Below are 25,768 nucleotides of genomic sequence, written 5' to 3'. Positions count from 1 at the left end.
GTAAAATGCATAGATTTCCTTTCAAGAAGGATGGATCAGTAAAAGCTGCTCGAAAATTACAGCTTATCCATAGTGATGTCTGTGGTCCCATGAGGACTCCATCATTGGGTGGTCATCTTTACTTTGTCACTTTTATAGATGACTACTCCAACTACACTTGGGTTTATGGGCTGAAACACAAATTAGAAGTGTTTATGGTTTTCAAACACTTTACAGCCATGGTTGAGAATGAATCAGGACTCAAGATACAAACATTACGCACAGATAGAGGAGGGGAGTATTTGTCTGCGGATTTTGATGCATTTTTGAAAGACAAGGGCATTGCACATCAGCTTACAGTGAGGCTAACCCCTCAGCAAAATGGCAAAGCTGAGAGGAAAAATCATACTTCTATGGAGATGGATAGATGCATGTTAAAAAGCAAAAAATTGCCTCTCAAATTTTGGCTTGAAGGTCTCATGTGTGCCAATTATGTTTTGAATCGGGCTCCCACAAAAGCTTTGAAGACCAAGACTCCCTATGAAGTTTGGGAAGGGAGAAAGCCTTCTGTGGATCATTTTCGTGTTTTTGGATGCCTTGCATATGCTCATGTGTCCGTTGAGTTTCGGCATAAGTTGTCTAATAAGGCAATCAAATGCATTTTTGTTGGGTACAGTGCAGAGAGCAAGGGCTACCGTCTCTACAATCCTATCACATGCAAGATTATTGTCAGTAGAGATGTTATATTTTCAGAAAATTTAGCTCACACTCAACCTGAATTTGATTTGCCTACTTCTTCCAATGATGTCTTTGAGGGATTACTACCCATTGCCTTGGGTTCCCCTGCTGATATATGTTACGCTCTAGTCGAGGTAGCATGACCTTGGAAGAATCAGTCGACATTTCCCTTATAGGATCTATCTTTGTGATATATTTATTTGCGCTTCATGTAAATGATCGGGAGGGAATTAATGTCAAGGTCCTAGGTGAGGGCTGATAGCACCAGACTAGGTAGATCTAAGGCCAAGGGCCTAGTGCAAAGATTGTGCCTAGGGGCAAAGGATTTAATGCATCCCAAGAGAGGGGTGAAATGTTGCATTAGGAAGGCCCTATATGGATGACATGTGGCATCTAGATCTATCTAGGGGAATTGGGGCTTGTTGAGGCTAGAGAGAGAAGAGAAGGAAATTATTCACGTTGATTTTCGAATGAAGATCTCTGTCTACTTGTCAGCCTCGGTGAGATATGGCTGGGAGGTGATTCATGGTGTTGCTCCCGTGATCGAAGTAGAGAACTAGGAAAGAGTGCTTTACAATTGGTATCAGAGCTTATGGAGAGATCAAGGGATACGTGAACGGGACTGTTCATGGGCTTGATGGCGGGGTTTGATCGACGCTGGCCTACACAAACGGCGTCGAATAGAAAGACTGTGATGGAATGAAGACCTTCGAGGTGTTACGTGGCTGACTGGTCCGAAGTAGGTGTCGACCTGCTTCCCTGGCGGACTTACAGTCAGAGCCCTCCAAGGCTACGTCCACGAACTAGGAAAAGGGGCTGTTGGCGCTCCCGCAACTACAACGAAATCAAAGAGGGGTGTGCCCGTGACGGTGCCTGATCATCGCAGTGCGCTAGTCGTCCAACGGTGGCCTTCAAGTGATCGATAATAGGCCTGGAGCGTAGCTAGAAGGATAGAGCTGGGTCGTCGACGGACGTGAGCGTCAAATCGATTGGCGCTGGCCTACGCAAGCAGGTCGTAGAGCGTAGGAGCGGGACACGCAGGCGTTGAAGCTGCTGCTGGAGCGGAAGGTTCTTGTAAGGCCCTTCAACATTCGTTGACGCCAGGAGGTCGTGAGCAGGGAGACCAATTGGCCCGAATAAATCGTTGGTGGAGCATGGGGATCCCAGGTGACGCAGTGCAGGCTGGCCAGCCCGTGGTCTGCTTTCTTGGCACACGTACGCGCAGCGGTCTCCAACGCCATGCATTCTGTTCGTAAGCTGTGACTGGGGCGACGATCCAGCGTCACTCGGGGACGTAGATTGGGCGCAGGAGTGCAGGGCTGGTAAAGGTAGACGATAGGTTGACGAACAACCTATCGGTTTCGTCCAAGGCCACGCAGACCTCTCCTAGGCTGTGACAGGTTCCAAACAGAAGTAAAAGAAAACAAAGGTCGTATCAGTTGCGAGCAGGCAGTACGTGGAGGCTGCAGGCTTTGGGGACTCGAATTGTGTGGAGCTTCCAGGGAGCATCGAATTTTCCTTCATTATAAGATTTCAGTTTTTGTTGTGCAGCCTATTATTTCTGTACAGCAGGGTCTACAGTTACTATGCCTGTGTATGCATGTGTGCTTTGGTCAGAGTCAGTTTGCAGTAATTTCCCTAGTATAGGGAAAAGCACCATCTGAGATATATGCCTGTATTAAATGCCTGATTAGTGTCAATGTGGGATTGCAGGAATTCCCTAGTATAGGGAATTGTGCCAGACTGTTAGTACATTGAATTGTGTCAGCTTGTAAATACAGTTTTCTAGTGGTGTTAAAAAAAAAAAAATCAAAACAGAACAAAATACCCATTGAACGGAATGGAAGCAGAAGAAGGGGCTTCCAGGAGGGACCCTGGTGAATCAGGAGTCCGGCCAACCCAGCAGGGGTCGCGCTCAGTAGCTCACACTTTATCTGGCAGGATTGCATTGCTGGAGGATGCCTTGCAACAGTTGTTAGCGCAGCAATTACAGGCCAATGCAGGGCAGTCCGAACTTAGGAGAGCGATACATAGTATGTCTGCCAGACCTTCTCGAGAGGAGAAGGGAAAGGCTCCAATGGAACCGGACTCTAGTGTCCATACGGTCGAGCCTAGGAAGGCTAAAGTGCCAAATATTGCCAATTACAGACCGGAAAAGTATTCTGGTCGGATGAACGACCGTAGCTCCGATGTCATTGAGACCTGGTTACACAAATGGGACGAGGCGTTCGCCATTTGTGAAATCAGAAATGACATCAAGAAGATCCGTGAGGCCACCCACATCTTTAGTGAGGCAGCGGATCGGTGGTGGATCAAACAACAAAAAGATGGTATAGCATCCACTACCTGGGAGGGGTTTAAAAGAGAGTTCAGGAAACACTTCTTATCTCCTGACGAAGCATCCCGAGCTTGGGATCAATATAGGAACCTTCGTCAGAGAAATTTATCAGTGGCAGAATACACTGATAAGTTTCGAGAGAGTGTAATGGAGGTTGACGAACCCCTGCCTCAATCAATCCAAGTGAAAGATTTCATATTTGGATTGAATGATCGAATAAAAATGGAAGTTCGGGCTAAGTACGCGAACACGTTAGATGATGCAATAGCTATAGCCCTAAACTATGAGGATGCCAAGGGCAGCAAGCCAAGTGGGTTTGCACAGGTCGAAACCCAGTATGGGTATCCGAAGAAATCTGGGTTTAAGAAGAAGTGGGCTAGTAGAGGGAGTGGTTCGCAGCCGAGTGGTCAAGCCAAGCAGGCGAGACCGGCTGAAACTCCTAAACCAAGTACCACCATTGGGGTGAAAAGGAAAGTAACCCCAATGGCAGCCCGGGCTTGGTCTAAGTCTCCCTTAAACCCAGAACAAAGGCGAGGAGAGAAGGCTTATGTTTTGGTTGCCTTCAGCCTCATCAATGGAAGGATTGTCCACGTAACAAAGATTGTCGGATGGCTGAGATGGTGATCTCAGAGTGCGACGTGGAGATGCAGGGAAGTCCCACAGCGGAAGAGATGCAGATTCAGCTAGCGGGATCTTCTCAGAGGTTAGTACCTTGTTTGTTATGTGTGTCTGTTGCTAAGCTAGTGACGAGTGCACCTGATAACATCCTATCTAAGCCCGCAGCAACGGGGCATACAGCGTTTAATGATACGGAGTTAATTAAAATGAAAGGGCAAGTGGCCAATCATGATGTCATTGTGTTGTTCGACTCGGCGTCAACTCACAATGTGATTAACTCCAAGCTCGTGAAGAGGCTGAAATTAAAGACAAGTCCATCTGACTATGCGTATACAGTCAGGATGGCAGATGGTAGTTCAACTGAAGTATGGGACCAAAGGGTTACCCAGTTGGAGCTTCAGACTCAGGACTATGCTGAGAAGCTTGATTTTGAAATGACCAAGCTTGCTCATGCGGATATAGCCCTGGGTATGGCGTGGCATTCTAAGAAGAATCCAGCCATTGATTGAAAAAAGCACGTGTATCAATTCAAGATGAATGATGTGCTTTATGTCTTGCGAGGTGAGAAAGATGTACCTCAGGGACCGTTGGTTTCCGTGATGGAAATCTGAAAAGCTCAGGAAGAGTTTTTATTCCTTTGCACAGCATCGGTAGAGCCGGTTGATGATTCTTCGGCTAGCACTGATGTTACGCAAAGTGGTGAGATGGCCAAGCTGGCTAATCTTATAACAGAGGAGTTCTCTGAATGTTTTAGGGATGAACTACCTTATGGGTTACCTCCAGTGCGGAATGTTCAGCATAAGATTGAACTGATTCTAGGGGCAGAACCTGTAAATAGACCTCCCTATAGAATGAGTTTTACTGAAGAGACGGAGGTGCGTAGACAACTAGAAGAATACCTCAAGTTGGGGCAGATTCAACCAAGTTTCTCACCTTTTGCTTCGCCAGTGATATTAAAGAAGAAAAAGGATGATACGTTTCGCCTCTGTATAGATTACAGAGCATTGAATAATATCACTGTTAAGCACAGGTATCCGATGGCTCGGATTGATGATTTACTAGATGCATTACATGGAGCCGTGATTTTCAGCAAGATAGATCTTAAGTGTGGCTACCATCAAATCCGGATTAGAGCCGAGGATGTGCATAAAACCGCTTTTAGAAGCAGGTTTGGTCATTATGAGTTTTTGGTAATGCCCTTCGGACTTACCAATGCTCCGGCTACATTCGTCATGCTTATGAACGATTTACTACGTCTGTATATCAGAAAGTTCGTAGTACATTTTATTGACGATATCCTGATATTCAGTAAAAGTATTACTGAGCATCGTGAACACTTAAGAATAGTGTTCAGTACTTTGAGGAAAGCCAGTCTTTATGTAAATAAAAAGAAAACTATACTGTGTATGGTTAGGCTTGAATATTTAGGGTTCATAATTACTCCACAGGGGGTAGAAATGGATCCGAAGAAAGTGGCTGCGATACTAACTTGGCCAATCCCTCAGAGTCTGACCGCGTTGCGATCATTCTTGGGATTTGTCTAGTTTTATAGAAGGCATATCAAAGGATATTCCGGAATAGTATCGCCATTGACTGATCTGACCTTAGATAAAGTACCTTTTATTTGGGGACAGAATCAACAAGAAAGTTTTAACACCATAAAACAAGCTGTGGTCTCAGGATCGGTGTTAAAAATAGTTGATCCGCAGAAACCATTGTTCCTAGAAACCGATGCAAGTGGCATTGCGGTGGGAGCAGTCCTCCTTCAAGAGGGAAGGCTAGTAGCCTTTGAAAGCAAGAAGCTTTCTCCCTCTCAAAGGAATTGGCCAACTCATGAATTGGAGTTGTATGCTGTTATCGATGCTTTGAAAACATGGAGGCATTACTTATATGGTTCAGAGTTTTATGTGGATGTGGATCATGATACTCTGAAACATTTTTGTAAACAGCCTGACTTGAGGGGCCGCCAAGCTAGGTGGGCAGAGCTCATGCAGGAGTTTAATCTAACGATTCGGTACCGAAGAGGAAAAGATAATAAGGTGGCTGATGCGTTGTCTCGCATTATGCACAACCTGAGTTTCACGGTATTAGAGAGTGCTCTAATGACCGAGATTAGAGAAACTCAAAAGGTGGACGAGTTTGTCCAGAGCTTATGGCCTAAGGCTCATGTGTTAAAACGCAGGGAAAATGAAAAGGATGCATCCAGAAAAGGCCAAACTTATGCAAGATATACCATAAGGGATGGTATGCCATAACTTATGCAAGATATACCATAAGGGATGAGTTCAAGGTCCCAGAAGATCAGACTCCAATGTGAGCTACACGACCAGAATAAAAATGATTATTGTTTTACACAAACTTGCCAAAGAAATAGTAAAAATAAGGTTAGAGTTGATACTTACCCCTCATGATAAGGCATTAAGATGACTCGCACCCCATCTAAATTTAAAGGGCTTAACCAGGTACAAACATCTTCTATAGTCTTTTGAGGAGAGCTAAGAATAGAAGAAAGGAGAGCATCGAGCATGTAGACACGATGCTGCACTACACTAGGAAGCTGAGAAATAACTACACTGCACCAAGAAATAAACAAACATTAGCTCATAGAATTGATTTGCATTCTGCACTAGGAAACTGATATATAACTACACTGTGAATAAATAAACAAATGTTAGCTCATTGAAGTAGCAACAAATAAATAAACATTACCTGAGAATGGCTAAGATAACATTGTCATTCACCTCTTTTAAAGGATTGGAGAGGATTGAAACCTCCTCTCTACCAAAGCTTAAATACTGAGGTTCTCGTTTCAAAACGATCCTAACTTCAAATGAGCTCTCCATTTTATCCAATGCAGCTAAATTTGATTTTTCAATCAAATTTGAGACAGCGGTATTTGAGACACTAAGGACTGAGTCGGAAATGAGTAGTGGGGATCATCCTGAGACGGATGGTCAGACGGAGAGAGTCAACCAAACTTTAGAGGATATGCTGAGAGCATATGTGTCATTGAGGCAACATACATGGGACAAGTGGTTGCCATTGTTGGAGTTTGCCTACAATGATAGAAAACATTCATCTACCGGGTTCAGTCCGTTTGAACTGAACTATGGTTATAGACCAGCCAAAGAAACTATAGTTGGAGTACCTCAGAAAGTGCCTAGTGCCGCGAACTTTGTAGTTCAGATGCGGGAGATGCTAGCACTTGCGAGAGCTAATATCCGCCAGGCTATGGATAGAGCCAAGGTGTGTGCGGATGAAAATCGGTCTATAAGAGTATTTAAGGAAGGAGAAAAAGTTTTTCTCAAAGTTCCTTCGCACTCGAAGTCATTGACTTCAGGAGAGTGTGCTAAGTTATCACCTCGATACTGTGGGCCGTGGTTAATTCTAAAGAGAATAGGCAGTGTAGCCTATAAATTAGAATTGCCACAGGGGTGTAAGGTGCACCCGGTTTTTCATGTTTCGTGCTTAAAGAAATTTTTACATACAGGTGACTCACTAATCGAAGGTGTAGTTTTGTTTCAGGAGATAGAGGATAATGCGAGGCGAAGACCAATAAGAATCCTGGACCGAGGAACAATGCAAATACGAAATCGGAAGATACCCACGGTGTTGGTCAGCCTCTATCCGAAGCTACCTGGGAATCCGTATATCAGTTGTGGAGAGTGTTCCCAGATTTTATCATCGAGGACGCTGATGTCTGAAGAGGGAAGGATTGTGACGCTCTAGTCGAGGTAGCATGACCTCGGAAGAATCAGTCGACATTTTCCTTATAGGATCTATCTTTGTGATATATTTGTTTGCGCTTCATGTAAATGATCGGGAGGGAATTAATGTCAAGGTCCTAAGTGAGGGCTGATAGCACGAGACCAGGTAGATCTAAGGCCAAGGGCCTAGTGCAAAGATTGTGCGTAGGGGCAAAGGATTTAATGCATCCCAAGAGAGGGGTGAAATGTTGCATTAGGAAGGCCCTATATGGATGACATGTGGCATCTAGATCTATCTAGGGGAATTGGGGCTTGTTGAGGCTAGAGAGAGAAGAGAAGGAAATTATTCACGTTGATTTTCGAATGAAGATCTCTGTCTGCTTGTTAGCCTCAGTGAGATATGGCTGGGAGGTGATTCATGGTGCTGCTCCCGTGATCGAAGTAGAGAACTAGGAAAGAGTGCTTTACAATATATCTGATGCAAATCAAAATTTTCAGATACCTCCACATGCACCGATTCAGCCACAGGATGTCTTACCACCTCCACAAGCAGTGGAAGAGGTTGTTCAGCGAGAAATTGCAGATATACATGCAGCAAAAACAGTCTCAAATTGGCTGTTACAAACTCTCAGGGAGAGTAAAATTGATGCTCCATTACCTGGCAGAACTCGGAGTGCAGTAAGGCATGGGGGGGGAGCTACCACAGTTAGTTCACTAACTACGGTTAGCGAAGGATAAGGTTTTGTCACTTAGACAAAACCTATCACTCTCTTCAATTATATTACACTCTTCTATTGCAACTATCTCTTTCAGCTCTCACTCTCCTACTCTCACACTTTGCTCTGTCCCTTCCACTCACAAGGGGCTTAGTTCATGGGTGTCATGGGAGTGAGAGTTCCTAGCGTCATAGGACCTATAGGCCTTGGAGTAGCTCGGACATCAGGGCATTGGTTCATGAGATGGGAGTCTTTTGTTTGGCCCTCAATAGCTACAGTCCTTGGGACATGGTCACATGGATGACATAGTTGCATGGAGAGGACGTGGTCACAAGGATGACATAGTCGCAGGGAGAGGCCATGGTCACATGGATGACATAGTCACATGGAGAGAACATGGTTACATGGATGACACTGTCACATGGAGAGGACATGGTTACAAGGAGGACATAGTCGCATGGAGAGGACATGGCCTCAAGGATGACATAGTCACATGGAGACATGGTCACTTATCACCCGAGCACATGGCTATGCATTAAGGGTCTTCATTCCACGCAATCCACCTCTTGCCAGCTGACAGGTGGCGCAGATGCTTCATCTAGCAGTGCCTTGTCAGAGACAGCATGGCTACTACAAGCGGTGCACATGGAGTAGTTACGACGCACCAACTTGGCACAAGCTGGCCGAAGACATGAAGAGACTCAACGGCGAGGATGAGGGGACAGCCAATAGGAGGGAGCAAGAAGATTTTCCACCAGGAAAGACAAGGGTGAAGAGGGGCTATGAGGGGTATGGGGATTCATTCAGCATTGTACGGGGATTGAAGAGAAGGAGAGGAGGCTAGAGCTACGAGCTTGCTTGTTGTATTGCTATCTTGGATGAGTGATCTCTGCTTCAGAGAGATTGGTGTATGAGGACCCCCTTTCATTCTATGTACATACCTTGCTCGCATTGTGCTCTTTGTCTAGTATTTTCTCCATTATCTGTCATCAGCTTTGTTCTTTCTTGTCTCCTTTCATAGTTTTGTTCTTGTTCTTTCTGTTTTGATTCACAGTACTCCGTAGCACCTCCTATGTCACCACACGCGATCCTTGGACAATGTAGTGTTGTGTCATAGGTCCACCCATCACACAGTGTAGTGTAGTGTCACAAGTCCACACATCACCCACTTCATGCTTCTCACATCAATGGCCTTAGGCCTCCGGTAACACCTCCGTAAGTGAGTGGATCTCCTTCTCCCCTTCAGACAGTTTATGGCAATCACAATGTGGGACACTAGTGTTGAGTAGCAAAGAGTGAAGTGGTGCTTTAGAGCCTTAGAAGAGATATTTTATGCCGAGTAGTAATGATACCCTTGAGGGAGCAAGTGAGAGAACGAGAAGGTACTTGAGGAGAGTAGAGAGAAGGCTTCTTGCAGATTAACACGGTATAAGAAGCATTACATGTGATGGAAGTTGGAGAAGTCCTCCAGTTGAGCACGAAGTAAACCCATTAGCGCAGTTGCCAAAGCCAACAACTTCATTGAATCTCTTATTGACTTGGACCGGCAAGATCCGTGGTGGGCAGATCAGGACTCTAAAGGGGAAGAAGACGTGGGCGAACAAATGGAGGAGGAAGGCACTAAGGACGAGGCTTCATCCGAAGCTCGTATAGTTGAAGACAACGTCTTCTCTCATCCCGCAACTATGTCTTCATCAACAACATCATCTCAACTCTAGCTCCACATCCATGGCACCTCTTGGTTCTCTTTTTGCTCTGGTAATTTCCCTACCTTCCATAAGTGTTTCACCTCCTCCTTCGGCTCCATTATCCTTTCCACTATCCCTCTCCTTCCTTACTCACCCATCCTTTGTAGATTCCTCTCTATCACACCCTTTCTCAACTCCTTTTCCATCATCTGTAACTCCGTCACCTTCTATTTTCTCACCCCCTACCTTTGTGTCCATGGTGCCTTCAGCAACTGGTGTGCCACCCCCCTTTTCGTCACTATTGCTCTCCCAGTCTACATTGGCACATAATGCCTTTAGCATTGTCATCTTCTATTCTAGCTGCAGTAGTACCTTCAGCACCAGCACCATCCACGTCACTACTGTGGTCTTCATCATCAGGGCTCCTGGTTTCAGGCATGCTTCTGCAGCCATATGGCCCTGTGGTGCCTAGTCTTACTACTATTCAAATGGGAGGACCTCCGGCTGTAACTACTTCAGGTCCAGTTTGGGAAAAGGTGTTGCCTCAGCTATGGCAGTTCTGAGTTCCACGGAGAAAGGGACTTCTTGACTGCTGAACAAAGTCCACGTGAAAACATAGAAGTTCAAGGGCCATCTCCATGAGGACGCTGAAGCTCATGTCAGAAAGCTTGTCACGGCATGTAAGGCCAAAGGGGTGGAGATCAAGCATGCTTTTCTTCACATCTTTCCTTTCTCTTTGGAGGATGCAACAGATGTGTGGTATAGTCAGTTCCCTCTCAATCATTTCTAGACTTCGGCAGACCTGAGGGAAGAATTATTACAGACCTTCAAGTTGGAAAAGTTTGAACATATAATTTGTCAAGAGTTATCCACAGACACTATGAAGCCAGGGGAGAGCATTTTTGAAATATAAATGCGAATGAGGATCTTGGTGGTGAAAATACCTATGCCGCCAAATGATGTTGTCATGAAAGGGTGGTTCTTAAAGGCCTTACCTCCCCTGCCATTGCTATCAGGCTTGTAGACAAACTCCCGGAGCATGCATCCTTGCAAGATTTTTGAGGGAGGCCATGAAGATGGAACGGTCCCAGTTGAGTTTTGCTCCATCACAACTCAAACTACCTTAACCACTCAGAGAAGAGGGTTCATCAGAGTGGCAGCATCTCAAGAAAGAGTTGGAGCAAATCAAGGAAGGACTTAAAGAAAGAACAAGGGGGGAGGGTCCCTCATCCTTTGAGACTTAGGTCAGAAGTGGACTCTGGTGCACCGAATGGATAGGGGTTGGTCATGGTCAATGGGAATGCCCCTTGAAACGTAAGGTACCGCTTGTGCTTCTTTTTATACATTCTAATGAAATTCACAAACATGATAGGTCACTAGCTCAAGGGCTTGCGTAAGCTTCTACCCGAATATTCCAGTAGTGAGCCTCTAGTTGCTGCGGTCCGATGAGCCACATAGGCCACTTCCGGCCTAGTATACATCGCCCCTACTCCTGTAAAAGCAACATAGCCATTTATTCCTCCTACTTTTCCAGCTCCCCTATCGCCCAATCCCCCTTTGCTTCCAACTCCTGTTCCCAATCAGGTTGGGATCCCATACCTTTATCCTCAATCCTACTATGCACCGTACCAACCACCTAATCCAGGAGGTGGATATGGACCATACTATCAACGATGTCGACAAGATGGTTTTCGAGGTGGTCGGGGACGCGTTGGCATATCATGTGTTATAGATGTGGAGAGTATGGCCACTACCAAGATGATTGTATGTAGCTGTTTGGAGGACCCTCTTGTACACAGTGCAATCACTACAGTAGAGATTGTGTCAATGGCAGAGGTGAACCAGCATTCCAAGTCAACATTGTTGATGTGGTAGTGGAGGGGGAGGGTGACAAACCCCATTTGATTGGTGCAAGGTTAGGAGTTGTGGCAAGGTCACAAACAAAAGGTGGCAATTGTATGGACGACTCAGTTTCAGCATCATAGGCCTCATCACCGACTAGTATCAACTTCGTCCCTCACAATACATTCCCTCCAAAGTCACCCCCTCCCTCCAGGGTGGACAGTGGGCCAAGCAATACATCTCCCTCGTCCTCTTCTGGTAGTGGATCAGAAAGAGCCTCAATGTCCTCACAGCCCTCAAAGCCTATCCTAGCTCTAAAAGTGGACCGCCTTTAGGCGAGCAATCTATGCCATCAAGGTACTAGGTGGTGGTTAAGAGCGTCATCAAAAATCTTCAATCTAGTTCTGAAGACCAGGGAAGTAAAGTTCATAACAGTGAGGTTTGCAATGGGGGTGACAACCCTGGGACAGAACAAGGACAAGGAGGAGCCAGCAGGACCTTCCAATATTCCCCAAGGAAGGGCACTTCACATAGAATGAAGAAAGGCCATTTAGACATGGTATGGCACATGACAAAGGGAAGAGGATGATGAAGGAATCATTAATGAGCCAATGGCTGGACGTTCACATTTACACCCTCCACCTCGATTGAGCTTTGACCCTCGAACAGAATCTAGGAGAATGAGGTCACAAAAGGGAACTACCCAGCCCTACTCCTTGATTGAAGATCTGATGGAATTCAGGCCCAACATTACCCTGTGTCAACTTTGTTTGTTGTCTTCACAAATCAAGCACCAGACCCCATTGCATTCCTGAACCGCTTACCAGGGGGTCGACACAAGGGACCTGTTCAGGGCGGGCCCATAGTTGAGACAGGACCATTTCATGATGGAGATCACTGCTCGGCTTACGCTAACAAAGTTCCAAGCTCACTGTGGATATTAATGGAGTGGAGCTAAAGGATGTCTTCTTGGATGGGGGTGCAGCCGCGAACATCATGCCGAAAGGTACGCTACAACAACTGGGTTTGAGTGGCATCTATTTCCAAGTACGCATGGTTGATCAATGCAAAATGAAACCTATGGAGGGAGTCAAGGGTGTTAACATGAAGATTGGCAGTGTTACATTCCTGTCCAACTTTGTCACCTTGGATATGATCGAGGATGAACAAACCTATCCTTTACTTCTTGGTCGACCATGGTTGCGGTTAGCAAAGGCCATTCAAGATTGGTCAACAAATGAGGTTTGGTTTCCCTTAGGTTTCGCATCCTTGGAAATAGATATGGTTACGAGAAAGGCATGGCACCAACCCATTGAATTAGGCAAAGAGGATTTTGAAGAGCAAGCTTGAGTGGAAGAGGAGTGTTGGGCTCTTGGGGATTGACCCATTGGAGAAACCAAGATGAAACAGAGGAACCACAAGCTGTGAAGGGTTTCGAAAGCTTGACCTACTCGTTGGATCATGCTGTCCCAGATGAAGATGAAGCTTTATCTTAGATTGGATGGGCGTCTTGGGTTCCTATCCATTAATATGGTGGAAATAAGTTCTCCAAATCATGACAACCAACCTCCAAGTGGGAGGCAACAAGACCTACTACATCTCCAACCCCTGGTCTAGGTAAACTCGCCTATTACACGATGCCATGGGAAGATCTCCTACTTCCTGTGGCTTCTCGCCCACAAAGGTCTTCCAGTGGGGAGCTGGTTGCGGCAGATAGGTCAGGACGGACGTTGTCAGATCTGTCATGAGGACGAGGAGTCACCAAAACACTGCCTATGGAGCTGCACTCACGCCCAGGAAGTGTGGAGGTGGACCTTCGGGATCCTTACTCGCGCAGCACCGGAGCTAGGTTTGATCACTTGGGGCGCGTTCTGCTGGTGCAGCACCGACCTGGTTTTCATCACTTGTTCGAGGCATGTCAACAGGACCCCACATTCCTTATCACACAGGGGACGTGGGGGCCGCTCGAGAGCATTCCGCCGCACCTGGCAGAGGCTGGCACAGGATCTCAGGAGAGGCAGCCAGTCTGGGAGATTATTAGCAGCATCGCAGGATGGCACATTTGGACCTCGCGCTACGCGCAGATCCTCGGTGGCACCTCCTTATCGACTGCCCAGATCATGACTGACATCTGGAGTGAGATTACACACACCCTCAGAGGCAAGTGGGACCAGATACAGGGAGACTCCCGAGCCGGCCGGGAGAAGCGGAGACGTTTCCTCCGGGTTTGGGACACACAGGGCCTCTTCTTCGAGCATACTTCGCAGGGCCTTCAGTGGTGCTACTCACCACCTCTCTGGCTGTTCATTCACACGCGCCTGATCCCTCCGTGAGAGAGAGCTTTACTTTTTTGTTACCTTTTGGGCTGCGTCCGATTTGTGAACGCAGCCCGTCAGTTGCAATGCTGGCCTCATGTATCTTGTTTTCGAAGTAATATAATTAGCACTGTTTTTTCAAAAAAAAAAAAATTACACGATGCCATGCAGTCTTTGCAACAATCCTCACATGTATCGGAGGATGGTCTCCGCAACTATCTGAGGGAGCTTGGGGACATAAGACATATCATGACTCAGTCACTCTGGGTGAAACAAGACAGCGCGTGATGCAATCGCCCTACAACCTTGGGTACATAAGACATATCATGACTCAAGGTAGTTTGGTATCAATAAGTGTGCTCTACATCTTTCCCTCTCTATAGGTGCCCTTGTGCACCTCTCTTCTTCTCTTTGGGCCTCCACTTTCCACACACACTCTCTAGATGCACTTTCTCTCTCTAGAAACCTCTCCCCCTTATTCTATCTAGATACACACTCTCTCTAAATACAGGGTCTCTCTAGATGCACACACTCTCTCTAGAAACCTCTCTCTCTCCAAACGCTCTCTCTATCATACTCTCTCTCTAGAAACCTCTCTTCACACACACACTCTCTAAATGCACTTTCTCTCTAGAAACCTCTCTCCATACTCTCGCTAAAAAATACTCTCTTTCTAGATGCACTCTCACGGAGTTCTTCCAGCGAGAGCAGGTGGACCCCCATTCTATGAGGCCCCAACATGATTAGGATCCAGAGGCAGCTACATGATAGCTCAGACAGAGGGTTGACGCACAGATTACACTTGGGGATATGCCCTCTTTGTTCAGAGTTGGAGCTCGACTGACAGGTGTCACTGTAGCCCTTGTTAAGCGCAGAGCTATGACCTGGAGATGACACAAGACCACGCCCGCGAGTAGCCGACATCACTCTATTGCCGACTTCATGCTCCCACCGTCTCATCCACCTAGATGAACTGATGATGATGATGAGGAGGATGATATTGATGTGTAGTCAATCACTCAGACATGACTATGTAGTACTTAGCACTAGCTTTTTGCATTCTGCTTTGGTGTGGATGCTCGTTTAGTAGCTCCACCCTCACAGTTTGTTTGTATCAGGATTCTTATAGTCTCATAGACCCATTAGTCTTCTGAAGACTTTAATAAACTTTCTTTCTCTCTCTCTCTCTCTCTCTCTCTCTCAACCTCTCTCCACAGTGAACACTCTCTCTAGAAACCTCTCCCTTACTCTCTTGTAGATGCACTGTCTCTAAACGCAATCTCTTTCTAGGCCCTCTGCGAAGCCGTGTTTTCTCTTTGTGGGCCTCCACACTCTCTCTAATTGCCTCTACCATCTCTACATGCACATGGTGACAAATTCCTATTGGGTGCAAACAACGATTAGGATAGGGGGGTTAGTGGGTGGCTGATATGCCAAGTGGCATATTGCATGCAAAATACTGCATGGAATAGCGTTGTTGGCTTTGGGTATGACGTGATCTTCGATCTGGCTATGGTGTGAGTTTTGAAGAGAATCCGCCGTGATGATCGTGCCAGCTGATGCCAACAACCTCCACAAGTTCTGGTATTTGGCTGCCATGGTGCGATGCAGTGAGACTACCTCATGACTGTTCAAGATGTAGTTGTTTTGGTTAATCGAGTTGTCAGTTTCGTCTCATTCATTCTCTACTATCTGCTTTGTGAGCTGTTGTACTCTTGGAGTGATTGAATAGACTTTGGATTTAACAGCTGGTATCAGAGTGGGTTTCCTACATGAAGTTGTCAACGTACACCGGTGCCAATTTCCCGTCATGGCAGCTAATGGTGTGTCTATAGATGAGATGGAGCAAGGACTCTGGCCTGTTGTGTTCGGTATAGAGAAACAAGATTTTGATAATGCCTTGGAGTGGGAGACTGGAAACCAACGGGCTCTTGGCATCCTAGGGAGAGCTCTTAGTGTTTGATATAGTCATCACCTCAACCTAACAAGTGCTGCAGAAAACTGGGTAGCAATCGAAACACTTTTGGGTGCACGCCTCAAGGATTCCAAGGTGTTGTTGAAGCATGAGTTTTTTGGTCTGAAGGTGGAGGATAACGTCACTCTTGGAGAGCGTACGAGTTGAATGAGAGCAATTCTCCGGCATTTGATCTCCATGTCCGAGTCGATGATATATCAAGCCTACCTCCCTCATACAATGGAATTGTCAAAATCCTTGGAGTAAACAGTGAAATCTTCCTCAATGAAATGGTTGCCACTCTTTTGGATGACGAGCGACATCAAAAGCTAGATGGAGGATTGGGTCTAGAGCATGCTTATCTCGTGAAAGCACCTGCTGGCAAAGGTAAGAAGGAGGACCTGACATACGGATATTGTGGAAAGCCTGGACACCTTGAAGAATAGTGCTATAGGAAACGAGAGGATACAGAGAAGAAGAACAAGGCGGTGGAAAAGGCCAAGGATGCAGCACATGCAGGAGAAGCTCAGGGAGATATTGCGGGCCTGTGTGAGGTTGAAGGCGTTGACTATGAAGATTGTGCATTTTAGAGAGTTTGAGTGGTAGCTAGGTCTTGAATAAAGATGTAATAAGTCACCAAAAACACCCTGTAGGTTTGAGGTCCAGATCGGGGTCGATGCTGTCTTCATTGAATTGCCGTCTTTGATAGAGGTTTGTGCTTTTTTAATCTGCTGTTAGCATTTCCAGGCATATACTTTTGTACACCCTCGCTTGGTTTCGTGAGAGACATTTGGTGTTTGTCTGGGTTTATTTGTCTGTCGATTGGGATACAATGTCTTTCATTTTGGACCTTTGTGAGTTTGTTGACAGCAAAGTTTTCGGTTGGTCTCTACTCTCCGTTTGAGAGGGGTGTTGGGTGCAAACGTCTACTAGGTCAGGGGGTTTATTGGCTGATATGCCAAGTACTTCATGGAATAGTGTTGCTGGCTCTTGGTATGGCGTGATCTTTGATCTGGCTATGGTGTGTGTGTTGGAAGATCTGGCTATGGTGTGTGTGTTGGAAGAGAATCCACCGTGACGATCGTGCCAGCTCGTGCCACCACCATGGTGCGATGCAGTGAGACTACCTTATGACTGTTCAAGATGTAGTTGTTTTGGTAAATCGAGTTGTCAGTTTCGTCTCATGCATTCTCTACTATCTACTTTGTGAGCTATTGTATTCTTGGAGTGATTGAATGGACCTAGGATTTAACAATTCCTTCTCTCTCCAAGTAGCGACTCCCTTCTCTCTCCTCTCCACCGAGTGCACACTCCCTTCTCTCCATTTGGGTGAGAACTTCCTTCTCTCTCCTCAATGACATTTGCATTCTCTCTCCACCGGGTGAGAACTCCCTTCTCTTTCTTGGTGACATTTGCATTCTCTCTCCACCGGGTGAGAACTCCCTTCTCTCTCCTCTGTGGTATTTGCCTTCTCTCTCCGCAAGTGCAAACTTCCTTCTCTCTCCACTAGTTTTCTTCTCTCCTCAGTGACAATTCCCTTCTCTCTCCACAAGGTGTGACCTCCCTTCTCTCTCCTCAGTGATCTCTCCACAACTCCCTTCTCTCTCCTCTCAGCAGGACACAACATGAGTCGGAATGACTTGGTCACTTTTCACGCTTTAGGACATGGAGTGACTTGGTCACCTTCACACTTGGTGGAGAGCGTGTCACAGGACATGTTGGCTTCATGTTTATGTAGGGTCGGTGGGGTGAACAAGGAGGTTCGGTGTCCTCTAGCATTGGTGGGTGAACAAGGAGGTTCAATGTCCTCAAGCTTTGGTGGGTGAACAAGCAGGTTCGGTGTTCTCTAGGTTTGGTGTGGTGACCAAGGAGGTTCGGTGATTTCTAGCTTTGGTGGGGTGAACAAGGAGGTTTGGTGTCCTCTAGCTTTGGTGGAGTGAACAAGGAGGTTCGGTTTCCTTAGGTTCGGTGGGGTGAACAAGGAGGCTCGGTGTGCCCCAGATTTGGTGGGGGATGCAAAAGTCACTTGGAGTCACTTCGCTTCTCGATGATGAACAAGCGTGGTATTACCTACCTCTACTTACATTCACTCTCTCTCTCTCCACCCGGTACGGCGACTAAACCTCAGGGCGACACAAAATACCATGGCTAGCACTATCCTCCTCTATGACGCTCATTACCTCACTCTTACATTCTCTCTCTCTCTCTCTCTCCACCCCATCACCTCTCTTATACATTCAACCCTCTCTCTCCACTCCCCCTCACATTTCTCTTATATCCACCTTCTCTCTTCACTCCCTCTTACATTCTCCCTTCTCTCTCCACTCCCCCTCCTCTCTCTTACATTCCACCTCCTCTCTCCACTCCATCTCACCCCTCTCTTACATTCTCCCTTCTCTCTCCACTCCCCCTTCCCTCTCTCTTACATTCCATCCCCTCTCTCCACTCCCCCTCACCTCTCCCTTTCCTCGCTAGCCAGCCCCCCCCCCCCCCCCCCTTTTTCGTCTCCTCTCCCTCCCCCTTGCGCCTCGTCCCCTCCCTCTCCATGCGCCTCCAGCCCTCACCCCCCTATCCCTGAGTCTCCAGCCTCTCACCCCTCCCTCTAGTCACATGGAGAGAACATGGTCACATGGATGACATAGTCACATGGAGAGAACATGGTCACATGGATGACATAGTCACATGGAGAGGACATTATCACAAGGATGACATAGTCGCATGGAGAGGACATGGTCACAAGGATGGCATAGTCACACAGAGACATGATTACGAGGAGGACATGGTCACTTATCAACCAAGCACTTGGCCATGCGTCAAGGGTCTTCATTTCACGCAGTCCATCTCCTACCAGATTTATAGGTGGGGCAAATGCTTCCTCTGACAGCGCCTTGTCAAAGACAACGTGGCTACTACAAGCAGTGCACATGGAGTAGTTGCGACGGATTGTCTTGTCACAAGCTGGCCGAAGACATGAAGAGACTTAGCGGTGAGGATGAGGGGACAGCCAATAGGAGGGAGGGAGAAGATTTTCCACCATGGAATAGCGAGGGTGAAGCGGGGAGATGAGGGGTATGGGGATTCATTCAGCATTGTACGGGAATTGAGAGTGAGAGAAGGAGAGGCTAGAGCTACGAGCTATTGGGATATCTCAAGGTGTATGCCTCAGGCACACCTTATGTTTCTATGTGTGAGTGCTAGAGGCACAGTTAGGTGCCCACAAGCACAGTTAGGTGGTGGAGAGCCACATAGGATGATTGAGAGAATCTAGGAGCAGATTGAGGAGATGATTGTGGAGCTCTGAAGTCATCAGTGATGTCAGTGAGCATGTATGAGGTGCCTACTTAAGGACCTCACTCTTCTTCATTCCATAATGCAAGTATTCTGAGTTTGTGTCCACTCTTTCCTTTCCTTTCAGTTTACCAACATGGTATCAGAGCCCTTTGATCCCCCTTGAGCCCATTTTTGCCACATCATCATCTTCTTCTTCTCCATTTTCCTCCTTCTTCCCAAAATCTTTGAGAGCTTGGTTCTCCGCCTACAAACGACCATTGCCCAAACCCTCTGAGCTGGAAACTCCTCTAGTATGGGCGAACTTCCACCTACAAGCAATTGAGAAAAAAACGTCTCTGTTGGCTGCCATTCTCCAAACAGCGAATTTCTTCTATTGCTCAATACTCCCTGCTTGCTCCGCCATTGCCTGAGCCCTCTTAGGAGTAGATGGGTGACCTCAAAACGAAGATTTTGAGCCATTTTTCAGCTCATTTGGTTCAGTAACGAGGGAGAAATCGTCAAAACTCAGGTTCAGCCTGTAGCAACTCCCCCGGGCAAAAGTGCGCACCATTTCGTCCAACCTCTGTGCTGGACCCTCTCTGGTATATGAGCTTTCTTTTGCTTCAGAAAGCCCTCTTTTCCTTGCTTTGAAGAGTGAGCTACAAGCCCTCCAAGTTCAGCCTTTTAGTTTTGACAGTTTTGGACAAGTTTTTGAAGATGATGCTACATAAAATGCTACTCTAGCATTTCTGGTTTTTTGAAACTTTCAATAACTTCAGTACAAGTGTGGCTTCAGTTTTGTTTTGAATTGCTAGACCTGGTTTTGATTGGAAAGTATTCATTTTAGCCACTTCTATGAAGCATGTAAGAAGAAGCATCATTGATTGAATATTGGTCACTAGTCTTTGCTACATCAAGTGCTCATATTTTGGAAGTCTCTCAGTTATTTTTTTCCTTGTAAGAGAGATAGACACTGCCCAATATCTGGGTTAGACCCTCTCATGGCTACCCTATTGAATCTAGAGAAGTTCAATGGAAAGGGCTTCCACACATGGCAGATGAAGGTGAAAATTGCATTGATGAGGGAGAACTTATGGAGACTTGTCAAACCGACTCCTACCGCTTCTTCTACGGCCTCCAATGCTGGAGAATCCTCACCTCCGACACGACTGGCAAGGGATCCAGCTAGAGAAGAAAAAGCATATGGTATCATTGCTCTTGCTTTAGGAGATGATTATATTCACCATATCTCTGACTTGGAGTCTCCTTCAGAAGCTTGGCAGAAGCTTGACATGATTTTTGGTGCTAGCTCTCACATCTCTAAACTATCACTTAAAATCTCTTTCTTTGAATTGAAGATGGCTAGTGGTACTACTTTAGCAGCTCATGTCAACTATATGCGGAGTCTTATGACTCAATTAGCTTCTATCAATTCTCCTATTACTCCAGATGATGCTATGGCAGTGTTACTTAAGAGTATGCCTGAAGACTATGATCACATAGTTACCACTTTGAAAAATCTTCCTAATCCTAATCTTGAAGGTATTATCTCCGCTCTCCAAGAAGAAGAAAGGCATATGGAGCTCAGGAAAGGCAATGACACTATTTATGCTGTAAAAGTCCAGAAGGGCAAGTATACCCCTTGCAATCACTGTGGAAAGACAAATCACCTTTCAAAGGACTGCTTCAAAATTAATCCATGCAAGCACTGTGGAAAGAACAACCATAATGAGAAGTTTTGCAAAGCCAAAGCAAAGACAGAAAATGCAAATCTACTTTCAGTTGATGAGCCTCCACAAGATGAGGCATACTTTGAAGATTATGCATTTTAAAACATCTCTATGTATGCTCCAGATCTCTCTTTTTATGTCAAGGTACTCAGCCTGGATAGTCCTCCAAAATGAATGAAATAAATTATTGTGTTTTGTGTGTTTTGTAAACACCTCTGGTCACCTTATGATGTAGGCCATGTGTATGTTTTGCTCCATGGTACCTCCTGCAGACATTGTGTGCATGTACATGCAGGGGAGATAACCATTGGAAGGTCTTTTTGTATCCCTTTTTGTTTACCTTACACCCAAGGGAACCCTTGCTAGCATGAGAACCTAGCCATAGATTTATCCTTGACCACCATGAGATGGCATGAGAAACTATGAGACTAGATGTATCCTTGACATAGCTTGAGGCATTCCCTTGAGGGGGGGTTTGTTGGGATATCTCAAGGCACACCTTATGTTTCTATGTGTGAGTGCTAGAGGCACAGTTAGGTGCCCACAAGCACAGTTAGGTGGTGGAGAGCCACATAGGATGATTGAGAGAATCTAGGAGCAGATTGAGGAGATGATTGTGGAGCTCTGAAGTCATCAGTGATGTCAGTGAGCATGTATGAGGTGCCTACTTAAGGACCTCACTCTTCTTCATTCCATAATGCAAGCATTCTGAGTTTGTGTCCACTCTTTCCTTTCCTTTCAGTTTACCAACACGAGCTACGAGCTTGCTTGTTGTATTGTTATCTTGGATGCGTGATCTCTGCTTCAGAGAGATTGGTGTATGATTTCATTCTATGTTATGTACCTTGCTCACATTGTGCTCTTTGTCTAGTATTTTCTCCATTATTTGTCATCAGCTTGTTCTTCCTTGCCTCCTTTTAGAGTTTGTTCTTGTTCTTTCTGTTCCAATTCACAGCACTCTATAGCACCTCCTATGTCACCACACAGGACATGATAGTGCCATAATGTGAATGAGATTTTCATAAAGTAAAATTTTCAAGGATTTTGGGGATTAGTTCAAGAGTAAACATATGAGTCCAAAATTAATAAAATAAGTGTTTCACAAAGAAGTGAGCTCGCTGGCTCACGAGCCCATCATCGCTCTTTCTTGGCCATCAGAGGCAAGCAGCAATAACCTTCCGTGGTCACGTAACATTGGAATCTATACAGAGGAAAATACTACTTTAAAAATGGTGTGAGGATGATAACATAGCTCAACCCTCTACTCTTGCAGAAGCAAGCTTGTATGGAGGAGCTCACTGTGGCGTGAGAGCCCTTCATCGCTCCTTCCTCAGCAATACACTAGTGAACGAGGGACTCTACTCCCTGGTATTTCTGCAATCATTGCATAATGTAGTGTTGTGTCATAGGTCCATGCATCATGCAATGTAGTGTTGTGTCACAAGTCCACGCATCACCGCCTCCGGTAACACCTCCGGTCGTGAGTGGACCTCCCCTTCTGAAAGAGATGCTCAATATCGCATCTTGACACAGGAAGGAGTTCCTTCACCAAGCTTAGAGGTGACACTAGGTTAGTCCACATGGAAGCTCAGCACCCATGGAACAAGTTGCATAAATCCAAGCGCGCGCACACACACACACATAACAAAGATAGGTTTGAGACAAGCAGAAGCTGTACGAAATTCAAAGGAAGAGCTAACATATGTGGGCCCCTTCAAACACAGCCGATTAAGGTGCATTGATCAGCCTTACGGATGAAAAGTAAGAAAAATGTGGCAACCCTACACTTTTGGGGAACCTAACTGCTCTACCCTTGGCGGCCTAGGGATCTTTTCAGTGTCTTTTGTAACATGTGATGTGGATTTCTTGGACCCTTGTTTTCATTAATAAATTTCATGCTAGCAAATAGTTTGGAAAAAGCTGGCAAAAGCATAGATCCAGATGACCAGTAAAATAATTAGAATACACAGCAAGGAAAAAATTGTCCTGCAGGCATGACGCTTGTCTAGTGCTCCATGCAATGAGCCAAAGGAGTTGTCATAGATTCCTTTGATGGTCTGATTCGACCTGACTCCACACGTCCATGTCTTTGTGAGACATTACTGAAGCCAAGTGACTTGGCTAACTCCTGTATGAAGGGTGGGATCCACCTTGCTAGCTATGTGACGACGTCCGTTATGAGAAGGTTTGAGAAAGAACTGGAGCCTAACAAAACAATGACTTCTTAAAGTAGGATGAGTCTTTTGTACCATATACCATGCTATCCTGACGTCTAAGTGCACATGTGCACTCACCTATAGGCATGCCCACACACATCCATGTACATACAATCACACACAACGCACATGCAGCCACCCACAAGCGTGTGTGCAGGCCCACAAATACACATCTAGATACAGACATGCATGTGTGTACGTGTGCACAAACGGCTTGTGGTGAGGTGAGGGCAGTGTGTGTGTATGTGGTATGGGTGTGTAGGCTATGAATGGGTGGCTGGTGGCTGTGGGGATCGGGTGTGAGGTTGCGTGTGTGTTTGTGTGGGTGCGAGTTGTCAGATTTCAAGGGTGTGGGTTGTCGGTATGGGTGACTGTCGTGGTGGAAATGCAAAGAGTGTAAATTCTGAATTGCTGAGAAGCTACCTCCACTTTTTACTGTAATGCAGACAGTGAGGACAATAATCACAAGACAAGATGGAATTTCACAGCGTATTGAAAGCCTCGAAAAGGTCAAACAGGTATGTAGATCAGCAAATAAACTTTCGTTCAATGTTCATGTGCGCATTCATCTCGTGGACTCACAATTTCGGACTTGGTTCACTTCAGTATTCTTTGCGTTGAACGGACTAAACTGTTTGGTTTTTTGGGTTTGGCAATATTGCAGAAGAAGGTGTGCTGTTTCTAACATGAAGTCAAAGCACGAAAGAGCTGCTGCCTAGTCCTTCAGCATCTATATTCCATGTAAAAGATGTGAGCTTTTGAACTGTACAATGCTGCTGAAATTCTCAGCACATAGCTTGCAATGCTACGGTGGACCTATTATCATCCATTCCAGTTAAGGATGCGTTGTTCGTAGATTCTGAAGAAACAGATGTGCGATATTCTTTTGACGGCCAGGCTTCTGCGGCTTGGCTTTTGTACGTCTTCCCTGGTGGCAGCGCGCCCTGCCTCAGGCTTCATTCTTTATTCAGGCCTGAGCTGGCCTGATTGTTTAAATAAATCCTGCGAGTCTTCCACTGAACAAGAAATTTGTTTCTCAATCATAGAGAAAATTCTTGTTTATGGAACTATTTTTGCTTGATGGTGATCTGAAATCTGACTAAAGTTGGAGATGTTCTAATACTTTAACACCTTTCCAAGTTTCCTGTGAGTCTCATGAATCTGTATGGCTCCCATCTTGTAAGATAGGGTATCCCAACAGCAGGTTGAAACACAGAATTTTCCAACAAGGTCATTGTATACAAAACACACTCACATGTATACACGCACAATAAAATGTGATATGGATTATAGTTCTGAGGAAGTAGCAAATATTGATTGTTCCATGTATCCTTCAGAACTATGAGAATATTTGCAAAATCAAAAAGTATGATTTCATTAATGCTTTGCCTGTCTCAAGTGAGGCATGTTTTGGGTTTCTTTATCTCCATTACCCAAGTGTAAGAACTATGAGAACATCGACTACAAGCTAGCTAATAGAATCAAATTGCAATTACAAGAGAGTTGGTTTAGAACAAAGTCAGGGCTCACAATTGCTTGTTGATGAATCCAATTCAGATCTTGGTGTTTGGATGCAAATCGTTGAAGAAATAGAGCATATGATTGCAGGAAGTTGACAAAATCTTGAAAAGGGAGTAAATGAGTGGTTTTTCTATGTAATTTAGTGTTTTTTCATATTTTATCAAAATTCAATAATTTATCATGGTCATATTAAACCTTCCTATAAATTACTTAGGTTGTGGAAGTATTTTACCCTATAATGGCATTCTTATGATCGTAAATTGCTTTGATATAATTGAGAAGGGCACAATAGACTCTAGAAATAAAAGCATTCAAAAACTAAGAGATGTCGATTGGAATGCTACATATGACTACCCCACGTTGCTTTTTGAACATGTAGCTTCATCTTAAGTGATAGTCGCTAAATGTAGGATTGTGCAATCATGATCACACAAATATCACTAGATAAGAAAAGTGTTAAGAGATGAACTTGTTTTAGTTTTCCGCCCATGAAGGCAGTTTATAGTCCCCTCTATAGAGGCCCTTTTAAATAGGCCTAGATTTATTAATGTGGCAATCACTGTGTGTTTTGATTTATATTGCCTCCACTCATTTTCTGTTTTGGAAATTGGAAGTACCATATAACACCTTTGCAACCGATATAAGTTTGCAATAGTGATTGAAAATGTACCCTTGCACCTTGTGGCAGTGCTCTTTTCCCACACTCTTACTTGCCCTAAGGGTGTACAAGCTCTTAGTTGGGCCTTTCTTACCCTGCCCATCTAGAGGCCTTTTGACACAATCTTTGGATATCCTCTCAAAGTATGCTATCTTTGTTTATGCTCGATTTGATTGCCTCCTCTTACTTGCCCTAAGGGTGTACAAGCTCTTAGTTGGGCCTCAATTAGGCCTTTCTTACCCTGCCCATCTAGAGGGCTTTTGACACAATCTTTGGATATCCTCTCAAAGTATGCTATCTTTGTTTATGCTCTATTTGATTGCTTCCTCTAGCATACTTTCAACATCTTGTTTGCCACAATTGAGGCATGTTCAATACCTAGCTATTGTGTTTGTTGATTTGCACATCCAATATGAACCTAGTTGTTGCATCCTTCCTTTATGCACATTTTACCCTTCCTCCCCCTCCCATTTATAAC

The 25,768-nt window shown here is 45.4% G+C and overlaps 1 protein-coding gene across 2 annotated transcripts in view; it reads left to right on the top strand.

Annotated features, from left to right (window-relative positions):
- The window catches only part of LOC147891675 (phosphatidylinositol/phosphatidylcholine transfer protein SFH12-like), a 142,274-nt gene extending 117,651 nt beyond the window's left edge, over window positions 1-24,623 (top strand). The window contains exons 12-13 of one of the 2 annotated variants that reach the window (XM_087387906.1): window positions 23,558-23,629; window positions 23,776-24,623. In XM_087387906.1, coding sequence (XP_087244032.1) covers window positions 23,558-23,629; window positions 23,776-23,796 — 93 coding nt within the window. In that variant the 3' untranslated portion in view covers window positions 23,797-24,623. Of the gene's footprint in view, window positions 1-23,557 lie in introns of both variants that reach the window. The other variant, XM_087387905.1, reaches the window with a different exon arrangement.
- The last annotated feature ends 1,145 nt before the right edge of the window (window positions 24,624-25,768 follow it).

The sequence above is a fragment of the Dipteris shenzhenensis genome, chromosome 17 (assembly GCF_047967505.1).
Source record: "Dipteris shenzhenensis isolate YYH24624 ecotype China chromosome 17, Dip_SZ_1.0, whole genome shotgun sequence".
Lineage (NCBI taxonomy): Eukaryota > Viridiplantae > Streptophyta > Polypodiopsida > Gleicheniales > Dipteridaceae > Dipteris > Dipteris shenzhenensis.
Note: the sequence above shows the minus strand (reverse complement) of the source record. Positions and strands in the feature narration are given on the sequence as shown.